At 41.8% G+C, this 21,828-nt stretch overlaps 1 protein-coding gene across 1 annotated transcript in view; it reads right to left on the reverse strand.

Annotated features, from left to right (window-relative positions):
- Positions 1-12,028: 12,028 nt before the first annotated feature.
- LOC126391057 (vasorin-like) overlaps positions 12,029-21,828 on the reverse strand; it is a 42,083-nt gene continuing 32,283 nt past the window's right edge. Inside the window, exon 2 of the mRNA XM_050045654.1 lies at positions 12,029-16,853. Coding sequence (XP_049901611.1) covers positions 14,709-16,832 — 2,124 coding nt within the window. The 5' untranslated portion in view covers positions 16,833-16,853 and the 3' untranslated portion in view covers positions 12,029-14,708. The remainder of the gene's footprint in view (positions 16,854-21,828) is intronic.

Genomic DNA, 21,828 nt, shown 5'->3' on the forward strand with positions numbered 1-21,828 from the left:
AATTCAATGTCAACCTGACTTGTTTTAGGTCATTTAAGACAAGATCAAAACAATTATCACATCTATCAGATCAAGTCTAAATAAGCAAATCGGGAATCCAGATGCAAGTCTTCAAACTCTGAATTGTATACCATAAATTTTCAGTATTTTTTCCCTCAATGTCAAAAAATTACACAAAAATACCATAATCCATTAGTTTGCTTTTCACTGACTTCCCTATAGCTCTCATTCAGCCCTAAGCCTATGGTTCTTAGTGTACAGGACCTAGTGCATTTGTCGGGGACTATTTTAAGCGATTAATTAATATGCTTGTTGTGCTACTGAAGCAGGACAGTGTACATGGGATCAACGCAAACTGACTGTGTTAATGAAGGAACATGTGAGGCTTTAGTTCCAGAAACACCAAACCAACTTCAGGGAACTAGCGGCGATGACAGCTTCCTGCTGCATCGCCTCACGTCGTCTATGTCTGTAATCGTCATTCATAAACAGAAACCAAAGGAGTGTCTTGTTGCGAGTTAGCCAGTTAGCACATTAACATCACAATCCAATGCTGAAAGAACAAAGTATATTTACCGTGTTCTAGTGAACAATAACACAAACCACAACAAACTGTTTCTGCTTAACAGCTTAATGGCTCAACGGAAAAACAGTCATACCTTATATAACAAGTTTGTTTTGGTCTCACTCCCTCTTAACTTTAGCTCTTTGTTTACTTTCCTCAGTTCCGTTTCTCTTCTCATGTGCTGAGCTGAACTGCCAGTAAAGTGATTTCATTCACCAACGGGCTCTGCAATGGCCGATGCCAATTCAACATGCTAAATTGGCCAAAATAAACTCGATTAGCGGCAAAGAGGGGCAACAGTGTGAGACACACTGCAGTAACAACAGTCATGGATGCTCACTAACAGCCCAACATTGACCCACAGCCAACTGTTGCCTTGGTGTGTCTGGGCCTTAAGTGATGTGTTTTTAATACTTTTTTGGACAACAAGCTCTGTGGTACAGAGGAATAAGATATTTCACGCTTTAAAATACTTGTTGGGTTTGCTGTTTTCATGGGATTTGTTGACATGAAGGGAAATATGGAATATCACCAGCTGTATCCTTTAAGACTTAAGTCTCAGGTTTGATTTAAGTGCTTTTACTTTCAGGCCTCAATTAAGGGCATTTTCATATTCAATTTGATTTATTCATACCATGCCCCAAGTGCAATTGCCCCGCCTCTCCACTTCTTCGCTGCTCAGCTTTCACATCAGTAATGTTGTCCTGTACCCGGGTACACTTGTGTCATTACTTGACATTTGATCATGTTGTTGCTACAGTGTGGAAGAGCTTGCCCACTTCAAGATCCCAAATCCATGGAATCTAGCTTTGCAATATGCCTGCAAGAGCTTATATTTTAGAGACAATGTTAAGAACAATCCTCTTGTCTGCCAGTGCATAAGAACTGTACTTGAGACTACCTTTATCAGTTGACCCAGGTACGAATCAGTGAACCATGACTGGTTCACACCAATCAAATGAACTGGACTAAAAGGTGAAGTGTACTTGGATCCAGGCTGATGTGAAAGTCTTTAGGCAGTCGAGTCTGGAGTAAGTCAAATTCCAGAGTAGTCTAAGTCAAGTCTCAACTGCTCAAGTTTGACTCAATAGGTGGGAGGTGTTGTCCACTAATCACAGGGAGGGCTGAACTCCTTGTACTCTAGGAACTATACAGTGATAGAGCCCCCCAGGCCTGTTCGAGGGCCATGCCTGGCCCATGTATTTGAAACACAAGAATGCTGCTCCCAAAAGCGCTATATAAGTGCAGACAATTTACCATGAACAAAATATCACAGGAAGCAGCTGTTGATTTCCTGTTTCCAACCAATCGTCAATGTTGTCTTTTTAAACCATGTCTAGGATTGTGCTCTAACCTTAACTAAGTGTTTTTATTTATTGTAGCCATGCCAACGAAGGTCTCCAACCCTAAGCAAAGTGACCTAATCAATTTGTTTTGGAAGGCACAGACAAATGATTTCTTGCTGACAGGGGCATCAGATCAGAAAGCACTTCTAAGTGTCGTTCTAAATGGCATCGACAAATTGCGTAACTTGGTTAATATGGAGAATTTTTTTAGAGGATTCACAGGGACTGGGACAAAGATAAAACGCCAGGACATAAAACTTCAGTTCAGAATCCACTTTAAAGATTAGAAATGCATTCCGGAAAAGGACTATAGATCTGTGTTATGAATCAGTGCCAAATGGTTTAGTGCATTCGTAAATGATTTTAAACACTATGAAGTATGCGATTCCCTTTTAACCGAGACATCCAAACTCTTTGAGCCAGAATTTGCTCTTCAAAATGAATCAACGTCCAAAAGACATAAACCATGCTTTTAGTGTGCTAGCAGCTGTAGTAAACATTCCCTCTCTATCTCTCATTGGCCCATATATATTACACAGGTATGTCAGCACTGATAGGGAGATATATTGCAGCACAAATGGGTTGCATATGGAATTCTTGGTTGTAATATGGTAAGTTAGGTACAGTGTATACACAGAAGTATGTATGCACGCACACACAGCGCCAGAGGGTTAAGAGGCTTGTAGGGTCCGTTTAAACCATTATCAAGTCCAACAATCTGTCTGCAGTTGGATTTCACCCCATTCACTCTTTCCTCCCCACTCTTTTCTCTGCACACTCCATCTATCCACCCCCAGCAAGCCCTGGCTGCTTTCATTACAACCAGATTGTTCAAATAAATCAAGCCTCCCCCCTCAAACTCCCCTGCTTTCTTTTTTCTCTCTCTGTCTCTTTCTTTTCTCTCAGCACCCTGTGGCAGTCCATGGAGGAAGGTCTTTAAACGAGAAGCACATTTTGGGGCTAATGAGGGTGATGGGCTGTGAAGTTGGGGTTTGTTTTAATTTAGAGACTCTTTGTGGTCCTACATTGTGCATGCATGCATCAACTGTCTATATTGACGAGGTGTGTTGGTTCAGTCCAATCAAACCTGTAGCTTTAAGAAAGTCAAAGCAACCCTTGAGGACATTAAGGCACGCTTGTAAATGGTTATCTCAGATTGTGAGTGTTGCTGGGTCTTTTAGGGATTTTGTAATTGAAGAATTGTGCACTGCTATGTTGCATTTCCGAAAACTACATAGTGAAAAGAGTTTAGAGTAACAATTGTCAGATTTGTAGTTTTAAACCTACACTGCATTAAACATCTTGATGCTTCTGTAAAATTTAGTGCTGGGATAGGAAAAAAATGCCGTGATCCAGAGGTAGATATTAGCCAGCTGCTTATCAAATGGGAGGAAATCAATTTAATCTCACTGTATTTCAGTCATCTTTTTCTTACTTTACACCTACCTTCAATCGTCTGATAAGCCATTAAGAAGATTGCCATCCCTGCAATAGGTTTGAAACCTTAAATTTCTTCCTATAACACTTTATAAAATGCCTGAGCAATGGATATTCCCTCTAATAGCCATCTAGGGCTTTTCCGTGACTTTTTAAGCACATATATTACATTTTTTTGTTGCCCCATTTGCCCCATGTTTTGGATTCAAACTCTATTCACAGATAAATCCACCTAGCCTGCATACAGGAAAGGAAAGACGAGCCCAGGCAGAAAATGACGAAACATAAACAACGGCAAACTAAACACTGTCATACATTGATGCATATTAGAGCTACGTTAAGTGGACAGGTGCAGAAAATTAATTTGCCGTTAAGTTTGATTATGTGGCAGGTTATCCACGGAAGATTACTGTAACAACTGCATTACGCACAACAAAATTCCATGACTTTACCAAAACTTTGACTAATTCCATGACTTTTCCAGGTTTTCCATGACCGTAGGAGCCCTGTAGCTAGTTACCGTGAGCCTATCTATGTTCCCAGGGTCCTAAGTTCCCCAGTTCAGTATTTCAACACACATTCTTTTACCCACCAGTTGTGTTCATGCCACTTTCCTGTAACTCTCGGTCCCTAAAATACCTTTGGTTTACTCTGCATATTGATACACAAGACTTATCAGATGAAGGGTCAAAAATAGCTTCAAATGTACGATTAAAATAGACGATTATGAGTATGTTTAAAGGTTTTGGAGCCTCTTTCTTGACCTCTTTCTTAAACTTAACTTGTGTGGCGATGAGAATAGTTAGTAATTGCAATTGTCAGTAATAATACCTCACCTTAATCATACCTTTAACCTCTTTCCTAACCTTAAACTGTTTAGGAATGGAAAATAAACCTGGCCCTAGACTTCTTTTCCAACCCTAACTTGGCCTTCTTCCCTTAATTGGTTAGTTGTTATTTTTTCAATTAATATTTTAGACTTCAGATATTTAGGAATGGTTGTTTTAACAGAAAGAGCAACTATATTTAGCCAAAGACCTGTGCCACAACAATCTCATTGCTCATATTAATGATTCAGTCCCCTAACCTAACCCACGTCATATTAAGTGAATACTGAGCTTTTCAGGTTCACATTATCTGCTATATAAATGTGGGGAACATAGAACCTGGGAAACATAGGAGTGACCCCTGAGTTACCTGCCTTAACACAATCAAACTTGTAGTTTAAGTTTTCCATCATTATTAAAATCTAGTTTCTTTGCCCGATGCCAACGATGGAAATGTTATTTTCCTTATAAAAACAGGGGCTTAGTGATCCTCATCGATCAAAGTCTAACTGCTCACATTGGCTCTCATATTTTTGAATCCTTCTGCTGGAAAAAAAAGGAAAGATCTTATCTTGCAAGCTAGACATCTTTTTTTTTTTCCCCATTTCCGTGTCTGCAGTCCAGTGCTGCAAAATAGCTCAAGCATAAACTTGCAACAGTAGCTGCTGCCTAGCTACCAGCTGATCTCATCTGTTGGGTCTGTTTCTGTAATTTAAACAGAGAAAATGTCCTTTTCCAGCTCAACACAACAAATTGCTTGTATCCATGTCCGTGACAAGTTGAGACAGCATGGCATCGAATGGCATCCAAGCGTTGCACTGTCTGTTATGTTTCTGGGGTAACATATTGTCCCAGACACTGATTTGTCATTAGTAAAACATGTTGTTTCAAGCATTCCCCCTCTGAAGTTACAATTAGACATTTTACAGACAGTCCCTGTAGTATTAAAAGTTTCAGAAGAGGGAGGCTATTTTATTCAAAATCTTTCTTTTGCTATTTATTTACTCTACAACCCGTCACATTTAAAACACAATTAAAGGGATAGCTCGGCTCTTTTGAAGATATTTATCCATAGTCAGTGTATTATAGCTACACAGTAGATGTCAGTTGGCATGTCCAGAGTTCGGAGAAGCTGCAGGAGTGCTGACATGGCAGCTAAGCAATGTCATGCTGTGGATGGGGTGAGCAACAAAAAGTGTCTTACCCACCTGAAAAACTATAACAGTTTAAGTGTATGCTATACTACAAGTATTTGCATTTCTTTACCTTGCCATTAGACCACGATTTCCAACAGGAAACTATAGCCGTTATATTGTTCTCTCCAGAGCTGGACTTGACTGAGAAAATCAGTGATTTAACATGCAGAATACAGGAGCAGATGGTCTACTGCTGCCTTGATGAGTTACTTTGTTCGTGTTAATGTGTGACCTTGGCATTTAAAAGGGTTTAGGGTTAGATAAGTAAGGGATAATGTATAATGAGCCGGTGAATACTGGGAAAATAACTCCCGACAGGGGAATAGAACATTCCCCTGAAGGGAGTTATTTTCCCAGTATTCACCGGCTCATTATACATTATCCCGCTTATTACACGGCTAATTATCAGTTAAATAAATAATGTTGTCTGCCTCTGCGAAGTGCATTAAAACCGACCGGATTCCACAACTTTTGGTGAAAGTTTTGTACTCACCCAGGCTTAGTGGACTGAACCGAGGCATAAAACTCGCGTAAAATGTCATTAAGCATGACTGCCGAGTGTGTATTCAATTCCGGGTTCTTTTGTTTTTGGCAGAGAAAGTCCGTAGGTATTCTTTTTCTTCAGCGGCATCCGTTAAAATCAGCCACTTCTGTTTGTTTTTTCCCTCGGAAGTTGTTTGACAGCTGCAGTGTTGCAGGGCAGCATCCCTAGCAACGCTGGGCTACATAGCAACTGTGTGTAATGACCGTTGCTACTAGCAGCGGTCATTACACAGTAATATCAGACCGCAGAATGCCGCTACTGACCAATCAGAATACAGCATTTAATAGAGCCGTGTAATAACACAAACTAACTAACTGATAGAAGCAATGGTATACCAGTACCTCCTGTGTTCACTGAGTCAAAATTGCTGTTTTTGTCAATGAAGTTTGGGAGCTTTGATGCGAGCATACATGGGGAACTGAAGCCATTAACGACTTTCCTGTTGGAATGGGCTGTACATCCACAGCAGTGCATTGCTTAGCTTCCGTGCCAGTACTCCTGCTGCTTCTCAAAACCGGGGGCATGCTGACAGACACCTACTGTATGTAATAATAATAAAAAATTGAATGCATTTTATTGATAGAGCGCTTTTCATAGTACTCAAAAACACTTTACATTTAGTAAAAACAATCACAAAAGACAATACAATAAAATACACACAACATCATTCACACATTAAAAAAGACGTTTTGAAAACATGAGTTTTGATCAAGCAGCAACCCCCAGGGATGACGAGTGAAGCCAATGCGGAAGTGCCAAAAACTGCAGTTCATTGAATGGCCACTTGAGGCAGGCTCCAAAAGCGAGTCAATCCCCATAGGCCCCCATGTTAAAATGCTCAACTTTACAGCAGAAATAAACATGTTTACAGCCTGGTACAAAAAACGGTTTTGGTCTCTATAGCTAATTTCCCCTTTCATGACAACTGTACGGGGGTGAATTTTTTTATAACCAGTGCTGGGTAAGGGTTACTTTGAAAGTAATCAAAGTACGTTACTGCGTTACGTTCTAAAAAAGTAACCAGTTACTTTACTGCGTTACTCCCTGAGTAAAGTAACTCAATTACTTTAAAAGTACTTCCAACGTTACTCCCTGAGAAAAGTAACTCAAGCACTTTTAAAGTACTTTTGAGTATTCTACATTTCCTATTGGGCAATGGACCACAGGGCGCTAAGCCTACATTTTTTTGTCTCCAAAATTAAAGTTATGGACCACTTGCCCTTCACTGAGATCCAATTCTCCCATCACAGCCGTCACTTTGACCAGTAGAAACACAGAACGATCTGCTGCCGTAGACAACTGTATGACAACAACACCCCAGCGTTTTTAATATTTCCTCTAGGGATGTTACCACACAGAGTAAAAGGGGGAAATGATGGTGTGAAACAGCAGAGGCACTTTGTCAACCCGCTGAGTTAACGTTACTGTCATTAGCATCAAGCTAGCAAACAATGGTACATCCTCACGGTCGGACATAAAGTAATAACATTAACAAATAGCGGCGGGGCTTTTACTCACCACAACTGCAGAGGCTCCCAGCTTCATTTGAAACAAACTACATTATAGACGGTCCGTTATTTATTAATCCCTCTGTGTGTTTATATATTTACTTTTTATCCGCTCCGTTGTCTTTGTAAAGTTAACATATCGCACCGTCATTTCAAACTCAACACTTGTTTCAAATTAAAAGACCCTTATAACCTCGGCTGAGAGAATCCCTCCATTTTCTAAATAGGCTTTTATTCTGAAACATTTGTCAGAACTTCCTGTGGAAGATACAGTAGCTTGACAGTTTACGTGTGGCGCTTCAAATGTAGCTCCTGCCATCTGCTGACGCTTTTAGGTGACTACAACAACATGTCGGCCGGCACATGAACACACACAGTGACTCAAATAATAGTGAAAGTGATAAAAAATAGGACAAGAATAACCCGATGACATCACACACGCCGTGAAAGACTACCGGGGATAATTGGTGAGTACCAGCGTGTAGCGTGTACCAGGCATAATGCAAGTCCTGAGTCTGAAATATGTCTGTCAGCCAGTCCTACTCCACCTATTTAGACTCCACCGTAGACAACAGCAGCATTTCTCAGACCACGTAGCGAGCCACAAGCTCCGTGGCTTCTTTCAGACTGATAGGTTTAATCCGTGGCTTCTTTCAGACTGATAGGTTTAACGTTATCTCCGTTATTAGAACCAAACGACAGCCGGTGCTGTTTCGGAGCTGAAGGACAAGCGTTCTAAAAGTAACGGAAGTAACTGATGTCTTGTTTGAAAATGTACTTAAGTATTTGATTACTCAAACAGCAAACTAACGCGTTGTTACTCGTTACTGCAAAAAGTAATCAAAGTACTCAAGTCTCAACTCTGTTTATAACTCATCTGTTTAAATTTTATAAAAGCTTAAAGTTGCGCATAATTAACGGCCTGGTCACTTTGAGTGACAGGTGGCGCCATCAACTAGCCGCTGGCTGTCTGCTAGGCACCATCTCAGCTAATTCGCAAGTCATTGAACCTGACCTGTGTTTGTGCCTTTTGGATATTTTGTTTTGTGAGGGAGCTGGCACCAAGCAGGAGCATGAGCGGGAGCAGCCAACACCACAGGGCTAGCCAAAGTAGCGTAGCTTCTTAGCCTAGCTTGTTAGCCTTAGCTAACTTAGCAGCTTCGAGCGAGGTGGGCATGTTTAAGCAACCAGGCTTCATTTGGCCCGCCTCTTTGCCCATTTTTGATTGGCCAAGATGGCGATAGCCAGAGCCATCTACTTTGAGTTTCAAACCAGCTCCTCAGAAACCAATGGGTGAGGTCACGGTGACTACGTCCATATTTTTATATAGTCTATGGTTTTTTCAAGTGATTTGAATCGGGAGACGTCTCAAATGTGTTTGGGGAGAGAGTTCCTGAGGTAGGGGGTCACTATGGAGAAGGCCCCAGGTCCAGAGCTTAGTCCTGAGTGGTGGACTCAGGAGGTTGGCATCAGAGGAGCAGAGGCTGCGGGAGGGAGTGTGGTGGTGGAGCAGGTCAGTGAGGTAGGAGTTGACGTGGTTATGGAGGGCTTTGTAAATGAGGGGAAGGACTTTGAATTGAATGCGTTGCGGAACAGGGTGCTAGTGGAGGCTCTGAAGGACAGGGGTGATGTGATGTAATACAGTGACTGGAGGTAACGCTCCATATTACCCACTTAAAAAAAATGTGAACTATCCTTTTAAGTTATTACCAAATACCACTATCTCTGATCAACCCTGAGAGGCAGGTGATGATTTAGTGAATTCTTTAAGGTTTATTTGGTGGTAAAGGATGAACCATGGGAAAGATATTCTTACTCAGTTCTTTCATCCAGAAGCTAAACCAAAGGGGTCAACCAAGAATCTTCTAGGCAGCTGCAAACATTCTTCAAGTGGCTCAAATTCACTTTTAGATCACTCTGCACTATTATATTTTATTAGGTTTAATTTGACTTTGGTGTACACTACTAACTGTTCTGCTGAATCCTAAAAACAGAAATCTCTCTCTCCTGACTGCCACAGAGGCCACACCCTCCAAAGTGGTTCTTGTTTTAGCAAACACACAAAACAACCAAACAAAAATGTTTTCCCCCTAGTAATTTTCTGTGGAATTCACGATGATAATCTAAAAAACCAGCCTGCTGAGCCACAGTGGCTGCTGTCAGTCCTGCAGCTCTTTCAAAGAATCCCCTCAATTTTAATCTCCTTTTCATTAGAAACTGAAAGGGTATAATCTGTTCCATAAATATATATATAGTATTTGTTTGTCTGTATTGACTTTCAGCTGCTTTTCTTGGTCACATTGAACCAGCAAACTGTGACTGTGGTCTGTCGGATTGAAGACAGCTTAGCAACTTAGTATTTAAAGTTTAAGTTATATCTGAGAAGGCTTCATAGAATAAGCTCTGCTCTTTTTAACTGTGTCCAAATACCATATAGTCTACAAACACTGTATTAATGTTGACAGACAATATTTTGGCAGTCGGTACACAAAATGTAAATTTGAAACACATGCATTCAGACAGTTACTGAGTCTAACTTTTCCTGGTACCATTGTCCCTTCATTTCCATTGTGCTTTGCATTGTGAGACAATTGTCTCAATCAATCCACACTTAAAAATCAAGTGGTTTGACTTTGACTTTGATCATAACACATTCTCAACCTATATGCAAATTTGAATAAAGGAATTGATGATACTGAATAGGAAAGGTTCCTCCCACTAAGATTGGTTCAGCCGAAACTTTAGCCCAGGTGTAATTACTAACATAATGGCTGCGTGCCGTTCAGGTGTGTCATTCTAGGGCCCTGGCATTTTTACATGCTGGCTCACTGTTGTGGCTTACTGGGGCGCTTAAGTAGCATGTGGCCATAATTAATGTAATTAGTTTCACCTGTGCTTTTCCTACTTTGACAAACCAAAAGGCCCATTTAATAAATTATTCATCCAAAACACGTCAGCCTTTATTAAACTTTGAAAAGCTCTGTGGAAAACTCAATGTGGACTGCAGCTCCATTACTTTCATGTCATAGCAAACATACCTTAACAGTAAAGTCACTATTGTTTTTATTTGTTTACCGTGGATACTGATCAGTGACACAGTGCTGAACAAGAACAAAGGTTTCAATATTGTAACCCTAGTTCTATTAGCACAGGCAGAGCCTTTACATGACTTTATGGTAATACTCTCCTCCAATTACAAGCATGCATTCGCCCACTGAAATTTGTATAAACATAGCCGGCCAATCAGGACGTGCCTACTCGAATGTGTGCGTAGCCCACAGTATACTTCATAGGCATCCACTATCCTACACCCTCTTCAGCTAGCGATGTAGGTGCGACAGGGCTTCTAGGCCGAGCTCTCAGCCTATGCCAATAGAACTAGGGTTACAATATTGTAACCTTTGTTCTATCTCACACAGGCTCCGCCCTCTACTGGACTCTATGAGTGCAGGGGGTGGAACCCGATAAATAAACACCCTGTCGGGACATAACATTGCTAACTCCAACATAGGCATCCACTATCCTACACCCTCTTCAGCGACAGACCCCCTATAGCCTGTGCAAATTGAACTAGGGTTACAATATTGGAACCTTTGTTCTATCTCAGACAGGCTCCGCCCACCACCTACTTCTAGGGGGGGCAGCCAACCCAGGTAATATGCAGCCAAACTGGTTGAAGCCATAGCCTAACCTCACAAGGGTCAGATGACAGTGGGAAATTGCTGTCGCTGAAGAGAGAAAGAGAATAGCAGATGCCGTCATATGGCTCTTGTTTATACTGTGGACTCTGCATGTATTCAAGTAGTCATGTCTTGATTGGCTGGCTATTTTTATGCAAATTTCCATGGGCAAATATGTTCTTGTGATTGTGGAGAGTATTACTTCTAAGGTCCAGTAGAGGGCAGAGCCTGTGTTAGCTGTCCTTTTGTTTATATGTAAATTAATGATCTAAACATTTACTTGGTCGTAAAAATTAACCAAATGTCATAAAACAGTGTTCTGCCCTTAAAACTTGCACGTTGTATTCGTCACTGTAAGTTTGGATGTGTCCTGTTGTACTGTTTTCATTGCAATTTACTGTGGGGTAAGATATTAAAATGCTAAATCAACAAGCAAGCAGCCAGTAGCTAAAAGCAGCAGAGCTATGTAATATCTGTTATTTGGGAACTGTGTGTTATTTGGTAATATTTTCCACTGGCATCCGTTCTTGGCTATTAGCGGAAAATACAGAAAATGACCTCCATCCACAAACCTTCATAACGTCACAAGTAATCATTTTGTGGTTGACGTTAGTGTGTGTGTGTGTGTGTGTGTGTGTGTGTGTGTGTGTGTGTGTTTGTGTGTGAGAGTGAGTGTAATGAGGTATTGAAAGATACAGGCTGTGCGTAACAAGATTCTGTTGTTACTGGAAAACTTTGCTCTGTTTTTATGTTTAACTTTGCTCTATGACAACATTCAGAACTGACTTACAGCCTCAAATGGGCCTGAATTCCTCAAATCCACAAGGAGGAAAACACATGAACATGTACATATACTGCATTATAAAACCATATAAAAATGACTTGAATCATTAAGCCAACAAATTTCGCCAAAATCACAGTCAGATTTAACATTAAATCTTTTTAATACTGTTCTTTTTCTCAGCATTCTGGCAAAAACAAAAATGTAATTGACATAATTGACAAACATTAAACAAGGAAAAAAAGACAAGCTTCCCTAAATGAACAGGGAAGGTTCTGTAACAAGCATGTTGAAAATATTTCAAACATTTCCTGCTCCTCTCACTGTCCAAAGCGATACAAAGAGTCTTCCAGTTGATATATTGTTGGAGAGCTGATATATGAGCATCTGTGTCTGTGTTTATGCTGGAATATTGACAGAACGAAGAAAGTAGAGAAGCCAGAGAATGGTAAGTTGATTTTGGACAGTGCTGGAGTGTAGTGCATGGACTCAATTATAAAGCAGACAACGTACTGTAGAAGTGGAAGTAAAACACACACGCACACACGCACACACACACACACCTGAAAAAACTGATAAAACCCAGTCATCCAAGCTTTCTGCTGTTACTGTAGATCACCAAGAACCAAGGAAGGTCTTTTTAAAAACAGATTACATTACATTTCATGTTTCTTCATTTGTAGTTTGTAATGTAATATAATGCAATATCTTGTGAGACAACATAAAGGCCCTTTTGTTCTTGAAATACACATCAGCATGTAATATGACACTACAAGATGTCAGTAAGGCTCTGCACGAATGTTGCTAAGGCACGTCTCTGTAAACCTATTATACTTTGCAAGTTAAGATTCTTTCTCATGAAAGGAAAAGATATATATAAAAAAGAAAAGTAACACTAAAAGCTTGTGACATTCCCAACCTCAGACAGGAAAAAAAGAACAAATACATCAGAACGGTGCACTTAGCCGGTGCATTTCACAGTCTGGTTGGCCGTAAACAAGCAAAACAGTCTCTGAACACACATGCCAATAATCTTTTTGTACCAAAACACAGTGGATGGTTGAAGTGGAGGCACAGGGAGCCAGAGAGAGGGTGTGTGAGAATAAACAGCTACAGGGGGACCCTGTCTAGACCATATCTCAGAAATGGTTCAGCCAAGAGGAAACTAGTGACTAAAACTCACTGACACTCACAGCAAGTTTCCTCGGAGCTCTTTGAACTTCCTTTCTTTTCTCGGCGCGCGTGTGCTGCTTTATAGGAGTGGGTTCTGTGGCAAAAAGGCCTTTGAACACAATTTTGGGAGCTCTGGCTGTCAAAAACAGTCTGTGGCTTGTCCTTATGTAGCGTTGGCAGACCTCGCAGAGAATATAAAGTGTCTGACACTTGATAGTTACATTCACTTGGTGAACTCCTCAGACATATTTTGGCGAACCTCATACAAAAACATTCTGTGCATGATGTAAAGAAAACTGTTTAAATTTAGTCTTTACATGAAAACTTTTTAGTAGTTATGTGATTATAGTTGGTTGTTTTAGTGCTTTTAGCTCAAGAATCTAAGCTAGTGTTTACTCATCACTCGCTGCAAGTAGCTCTGGAAAGTTTTAGCAACATGTAACCTTATATGCAAAAAGAAAATAATAAAATCTATGATGAATTAAGGAGGCTTTTTCAAGGGAGAACAATAAAAAAAAGTTTCAACTTGCAAAAAATAGCAATACTGTATGAACATCAACAGCATAAAACACAACAAAAATACAAAAAAAAAAAGCACAACAAAAACAAAATATCATGATATAAACAGGACAAAACAGCTTTCCCATCACGGTGCAGAACAATGCCGGCAAAGTCCATTCTCAATGGCTCTTCATTCTGTCCATTTATCTTTCACAGCAAATTCATCTCTCACGGAGCCAAAAGCTTCGGGATGTGTGGAGAGAATTATGGTAGATCTGTTGACACTGAAGAATCCAACTCCACATGTGAGGACACTTGAAGTTTTCTTTCAGATTAGATAATGTCAACGTCGAAATATGATGTTGAGACAGGTCAGTCTATCACTAGCTTTGCAAAGTATTTTTTCAAAGTTTTTGTGTCATTGCATTTCTTAATGCTACCATCAGTCTTTTGGCAGTTTGTGACTGGGACACTGGAAAGGAAAAGAAATATTTCTTTTCAGTGCAAGTTTTTTTTAATAATCCCCATGGAGCAGTTGGAGTTGGTCAAAAACCCATTTAGTACCAGGACATGAGGTCCAGGAATCACACATCTGCATCACTGTTTTCATTTAAACCACTGTCACTTCCTCCAGTTCTGTAGCCCAAACACTGGGGCACTTATCCCCATTCTGTATCTCTCAAATCCAGCAACAGGATTACAGCTCATTTGTATAGTTTCTTTTATATAAACAAAGATTTCTTTTTAAAATGAGCCACTGGTTACAGCTGTGTCAATGCAAAAAGGCACTTCCGTTTTCAGTCTGCTACTAAGACCCTTCTTGTCGATTGCACTTAGTTTAATCACTTAGTTAGGTTTCACCACCATTAAACTCTGCTAGATGACTGTAAACCACGTCCTGATCATTGTCCCACAGTGGTTTAGCACATTTCCAATATGCTGTAATCTTAAATTAATCTTTCAGTATTTCTAAAATAGATGATCCAGTCTGCAGTGTTATCATTTGGACAGTAAGTGCCACTTTTCAAATTGTGGATATCTGATATTGGAATGAAGATTTGATTTTTAACCACTAAGTGAGCCATAGCAGGATCTCCTGATGGGCAAGCCCTCTCTCTTCAAAATCTTTCCAAGTGTATTTTATTGCATTTTAGAAATATGATGGCTTTAAGGATGCTAGATTGTTATTTGATGGGCAGTGTCCTTGCATCAAGGGAACTTCATAGTCCAAACCTCCATTTTGCTGCAAAGATGGAGGCGGCTGAGGAGTGTGACAGCGATCAATCTCAGGCTGTTTGTGGGGTAGTGTGCCATTTCCCCCATTCTCCAGGCAGGCCTTTATGCCCTCCAATTCCATGGGATCAGGATCTGCTGGGCCCAGCTCTAGCTCCATTTCTGCCTGGGCCTGCCTTCTCTTTCGGACACAAATGATTGTCCCAGCCACCACGGCCAACCCCAGCACCAGTGCCAGTGCAGCCAGGGCAGGAATGAGAGTGTATGTCAGCGGGCTCTGTGTCTTCACCCTAGACCCTGAAGATGTCTGTGAGACCCCTTCTGTGCGAGCCTCTGTACACGACCCTGTTTCAGCTGAGCTGTTTGCCCTAGAGTTGATTCTTTCACCCAGAGGACTGGCACAGACTGAGTAGGTACAGTTGGGTCTCAAACCACGCAAAGTGTACTCAGGGTAAGAAGCTGGTACACTCAGGATAATGGGGCGGCGGTCGGGTCCTGAGAGGTTACGATAGGTCAACCTGATGCCACGGATGTGTGGCCGTGTCTCAATGAAACGGTGCAAGTCAAGAAGGATAGATGTGGAGGTGACCTGCCGTGAGCTGATAGCATCGAGTTCAGCTGGCATTGCAGGGGCAGCTAGCAAAACTTCTGTTGCTGATGGTTTCGGTGGCTCAGGAACCTCATCCACATTTTCACAGTAGAGGCCAGAGGTCCCCGAGGGACAAAGACAGCTGAGTTGCCCCAATGGGTCAAAATTACAGGTGCCTCCATTAAGGCAGATATTTGGTGGGCAGATGTGCTCCCCTATCTCTCCACTGGTGGAGCTCGGGGAGACTGGAGGTTCTGGTGAAAGGGGGCTGTCTGTTTTTGAGGAGACGGTTGCCTCACTGGGTGGAGGAGGAGGGGGAATAGCATTGGTATGGATGGTGTCTGGAGATGTGGTGGGCATCTGGGGAACAGGAGTACTTCCAATGGGGGAGCCAATCAGCACTGTGGTGGTAGGTGGACAACCGAAATCTTTGTGTTCCAGCGCTGAAAGCATTTTTCCAGCATTGACTAGAGGGAAGTGACACCTGGTTTCCTCAGGCCTCCCAAGATTCACTTCTTTCTCTTTTAGCCAGACAGGGAACCAGGCTAATGGACACAAGCAGTTAAATGGGTTCTCAGCTGCTGTCAGTTGACCCAACCTAGGGAAGGTCTGGAAGAAACTCTGGGAAAATCCCTGGAGATTAAGTCCACTTAGATCCAATTCTTGAAGTCCACTCAGTTTCTGGAAGTCCTCCACCTTGAGCTCACCCAATGGGTTGGCAGCCAGGCTGAGCTTGATCAGCCCCTTGAGGGAGTCTTGCTTTAGGGCCTGGGGAACCTCAGTTAACTGGTTTGTGGAGATGTCGAGCTCATGAAGGTTCCCCAGTGAGGCTATGAGATCCTCATCCACAGATGTAAGCCCCAGAGAGGCCACTTTAAGGGCCTCCAGGTGGGGAGTCTGGAGGTCTGAGGGTCCCAGGGTTGGGATGTTGTTGTAGCTCAGGTCTAGAAGCAGAAGCCTGGGGAAATGAAGGGATGGCAGAGAGGTGAGCTGGTTCCCTTGGAGCTTGAGTTCCAGTAGCATCTCTAAACCATCAAAAGCTTCCAAATGGATGCTCTGAATGCGGTTTGCGTGGAGATACAGCCTCTCTAGTTGGACCAACCCAGAAAAACTGCCTTTGGAAATGTGTGTAATTTGGTTAGAGGAGAGGTCTAAGTTTTTCAGCTTTGCCAGCATCTCAAACACACCATCTGGCATCTCTGCCAGCTCGTTCTGGCTCAGGTCTAGCAACTCCAACTCCCCCAGGCCTTTGAAGTCGTCTTGGGACAAAGTGTCGATGCCATTCTGGAAGATGTATAAATTTTGTGTGGTGGTTGGGACACGAGGCACAGTGCTGGAGCGTCGATGAATGCAGAATATTGAGTCCTGGCCCATGCAAGAACAGTCAGCCGGGCAGTCAGAGGATAACACCAGACCAGATGAAAGGAAGAGGAGCAGGAAGTAAGGCAGCATGGTGACGTCAGGCCTTAAACCCTGAAAGACATAAGAGAGATGAAAAATGGTTGGTGTTAATCACTGTTGGCTTATTAAGCGTGTCTCAATTAAAGTGTGGCTTTACAGAAGAAACAAACTGAGACATAATGACATCATTACTGAGGAATAAATGGAAGTTCTGTAAGAATTTTTTCCTAATCTAATTCTAAATTCTAAAGCTATTCGCTCAAAAATAAATACCAGAGGACTTTTGTTTATTACCCGTACACCTTGCCCAATCAACAAACCTTAGCTTCTACATGTATATAAACAAACAGTAACACCGACTGCTCCATCATAGTGAATTTGCTGTTTTCTGTCCTTGATCAGCAGACACCCCGGGGATCAGGACCCACAGCCCACCCAGGGTGACCCTTCCTGGGGCTAAGTGAGAAAGCCATTCAGCCTCTTCCCTGTGTTTATGACATGGTCCTTAGCCCATGAAACCCAGTCTGCAGTAACGCAGCTCGGCACTCGCAGCACCACACGGCTTCTACATACAAACATATCCAAGGTAAATATGCTGTGTGTGTTGCACATGCACTCTCAATCACATATTTGCCTCATTGTGTTACCAAAACCATGGGCGGCACATAGAGGAATGCAGGAAATTAGGGGGCCACCACATGACTTTGATTGAAGGTAAAGAGTCACGATTACAGCACAAAGTTTTATCAACCAAACGGCCAAACACAGAAGCGGATCAAACGTACAGACATTCCCTGTCTCTCCTCCTTCTTTCCCAACTTCATTTTCCTTTTAGTTCTGTCTATGCAGATGAAGAAAAAAGTAGGGTCTGTGAAACAGTGATTTAGTGCCTTTGGCTACAACGGGAGTAGTGCTGTGATAAATGATGTGATGGACTTCGCTGTGCAAGATGATATTTTGTTTCTTTTCCTTTTCTTGTCATGTAATGTGAATTGGCTATTTTCTTACTCCAGAGAAAAACCATCCATGTGTTTCTACCTGCATATGAAGCAATACAATATTGTGCAAATACTGTGCACTTGGCTGGTATTTGTTTTATTTTTCGGCAAAAATGATTCAGTCATATGTTGAGATTGCGTCTGGAGACTGTGACCTTCAACTCCAGACCAGTTGGAGCCCCAAAGGACCTTTTTTTCCAACTTGTTTGATCTGGATGGGTTATTGTGGTGTGAAACGCTCCAAGAGCCACACTGACTGAAACTTGAGAGTGACCCTGGCAACAGTCAAAGGGAGTTTCACTCAGGCCGAAAAAGATAAAAACTAATGAAAATCAAGAGTCTTTGGAATATCATTTGCTGGAATAATGATAGAAAAAGTGGCAGAATTTTCAAACCCTTGGAAACTGTATTGTCCCTTCCATAGACTAAAAGATGGTAGATAGTTTAGTGAGGATTGTCTTCGTGTGCATTAGGCTGCATCTTTGGCGTTTTGCCTGTTGCTAATAGTTCCCTGACCATCTGTCATAAAGTGGTCCCCTTTTTCTTCTCACCTCCCCTCCCCCCCTCCAACCTGGCCTGTGTTGGTAAACTCTTGCACTCCTGCCCTTGCCAGGACTCCTGAGGTGGAAGTTGAGGAGAAACCTAAGATGTTTTATTAAAGTCAGGGGTGCACCTCCGGCCCCATGCCTCCGTTCCCTCTCTGCCCTGTGTCTCCTCCATTTATCCCCCTCTCTTCATAACATATGAGGTCAGAGTCTGTCAGCTTGACAAGAATTTGCAATACTCTCTCAAAAACTGTCTTTATTAAACACAAATGGAAGAGAGGGAACGGAAAGTACGGGACAGAGATGTTGGCTATTGACAGAAAGAGCAAACACAAGTTTTTTGGTGTTTTAAGAACCAAAACTGTGACTTCAAGAGCAGTTAATATCAACCAGAATCTACCAGTCTGAGAATTTTGTTGTCCAGCCTCGGCGGCACATTTGAGAAAGATCAAACCTCTATCCTGTTAGTCACACAACTAAACAATAAGTGCCATGTCTCGACTTGTTGGTCTGCAAATACAAGCTCTCAGCATGTTTCTAATGCTTTTCTTTGTTTTATACAAATCAACCACTGACTCTAACAGATGTGTGGCAAGAAGGCAACAGACTGAGGTGGAATACAATGGGTTTTTGAGTGTGTAGAATAAATCTCTCTCAATCTGCCTTGTCTTGTTGTAAACCACAGAGTGATGTCTGATTCTGAAGTGTTTTGAATCAGCGTACAAGTAATTAGGTAACCGTTGACACTTGTTGGTGCAGTGTTACTCTGTTTGGGCCAAACCTTAAAAAATGGCGGGGAAATCTGTTTAGGTGGAAATGTCTTACACTGACTGATACATTTTGATCCAAAAAGCAGCATTAGGCCTCCAACTCCTGAAATATTCCACAGCTTACGAGTTATAAACAAAAACATTGAGTGCTTTAACACGACCACATGGTGGTGCTTTGGCAAATGTAACGACTAATAAAAGATCAAAACAGCGAAAAAATTTAAAAGCAAACTGCAGTGCAAAACTGTGCTGACACAGTTCATACAGTTCAGATACACGCTGAATTAAACACAGACTCTTGTTGACGCCACAACTCCACCAGTTTCTCCTCCTTTTCCACACAGGAGAACCGAGACTTGTTCATCGTTCTCACACCTCCTGGAATCCCGTCCATGTTTCCTGTCTACCCAGTTTGCTGCTTCCTGTTTGGTGCTGGAGAGAGCGCAGCTATTGGTTGTTGACAATGTTCACATCTTTTAACTTCAGCGTCTGCATGAGCCAAGACTAAAACTTGCGATAACATTAAACATGTTTCATTTTGTCAGAACATAAAGACGAGAAAAAGACCAACCTTAGACAGATCAAACTTTTACGATCACCTTACACTAAACAATCGAGACCAGGAGATCAGCAACCTACTGATGTAAAACTTTCATGATTTTGATACGACAGTGGAATTTTGTCTTCAAAAGTAAAATCACTTGAGAAGTTGTTTGGTGTAAAGCTGGCAGAAGATGCATATAGGACCACAGTTGGCTCCCAAACTTGTTGCAATATCACAACATCCTACTTGTACGTGCAAAACTACATGAAATGTAAATACAGAGAAACTTTTCTCCCTCAGCAGATGAATGTGAAAACAGCCTTATAGTCAAACGTTTGCACATTTATCATTCTGCACAGTGAAGCTCAGACATCCAAGTGAAGTAACTAAGTATTTGATGTGCAGAATCAGATACTGTGTCCTTCTCACATGTTCTGCTACAATCCAGATGCAACTGACTTCAATATGACAAAGACTGTCTTCAAGTGTTAGTGCCAGTGCTACTTTTAGTCTGTGTGAAGTGATGAGTGAAGATGGCAGAACCGCCAACGCAAAAATTGTTTAGGTCACCAAACCCCTCTGACACATCAGCCAGAAGATAAAGAGCTGTTATCATCGCCATTATTCTCTCTAAGAATCATGCAAACAGTGCACACCTTGATGCACACACACATAATGAAGTTGTCTGCAGTCATACAGCATGCTCCACTGATGACAAAGCATTATGCTATGACAGGGCATACGACTGCTTTTGTTTGGAGTTGCATGTCTGAGGTTAAAGACGCGCTCTCCTGCGGAATCCGGATCTTTCTTTGTGTGCAGTCATTTACTGTTTATAGAACAGTAACAGGGTGATAATAAGAGCTGCTCGTCATTCCTTTAAGGGTGCTGCTGCAGACACACTGGCTATGTTAATTTGATGACAGCAAAGGAGAGGAACGAATGGAATATAAATGAAGAAATAGTTGTGTTGCAGAGCTGAGGAAGAGAAACTAATCATGCATAGAGGAGTGCTTTGCTTTTGACGGTTCTTACAGTTTGTACATCACATTTAAAAATGAACACAACAGGTCTCAACTCTCTATAAGACACTTGTCTGCAACATCAAATCCCAAGTAAACTGTGTATGTGTCTCGCAGCTTTGCTGTTCCAAAGGGCCTGTGTCAGGACATGCACTGTAGTAAACCCTCCTGACAGCATGTGTCAGTTGCAGCTTCTCTGCAAGTCTAATTCAGGAAAACACACTGCCGGGTGCTACACACACCTGGGTGGTAAGGTAGAGACACCTTCAGCACAGAGGATTCAAAAAGCATCCGCCCTGCTGAAGCATCCTGAAACTGAATCCCTTCACGCTTCAGGGCTGCTGCTCTGTGGCTGAACCTGACCTCTGACCTGTCTTGACAGTTCTTATTCCAAGGTCAGAAGGCATGTTCTTATTTGAGCGAGTTTTAGTTTTGATAGCACTGTCATCTGTTGATGTCATCAAAATATAATCTGATGGCCGGTGAGTTTGTTCTCATTGACCTTATTACATGATGAGAAAAATTAAAACATTGAATGCATTGTCTCTTTATGTCTCTTTCAAAAACTATATCCTGCATCTCTTACTTTAGCTACAGTTGTCTTTTTAAAGAAATATTTCACCCACTATTTACCATTTGTAAATGATTTAGTCATGCCATCCATCCATTTTCACAACCGCTTATCCTCTTGAGGGTCGCGGGGGCGCTGGAGCCAATCCCAGCTGACATTGGGCGAGAGGCAGGGTACACCCACGCTCACATTTACACCTATGGCTAATCATGCCATGTTACCTTGAATTCGTTAAGAAAACTTCATGCCTCCACGAAAAACGGCGTGATTATAGGTGTGCAAAGTCATCCAGTGGACCGGATTGGACCCTTTGGCGGGCTGGTTCTGGCCCTGGGCCGTATGTTTGACGCCCCTGCCCTTAATCCTACACCCTAGACCTTTAATTGCTTAATTTCAGTTCATCAGTACAGGATTTAAATCTAGACCCTTACAATTATTATAACTTATAGTCTTACTATATAATGATGAAAACTCTGTGTGTGTCTGTGTGTCTGTTCCACATTTTTCTCCTTACTGACTTGGTCAATCCATGTGAAATTTGGCACAGTGGTAGAGGGTCATGGGAGGATGCCAATGAAGCAATATTACATCAATTGG

This window comes from Epinephelus moara, chromosome 5 (assembly GCF_006386435.1).
Source record: "Epinephelus moara isolate mb chromosome 5, YSFRI_EMoa_1.0, whole genome shotgun sequence".
NCBI lineage: Eukaryota > Metazoa > Chordata > Actinopteri > Perciformes > Serranidae > Epinephelus > Epinephelus moara.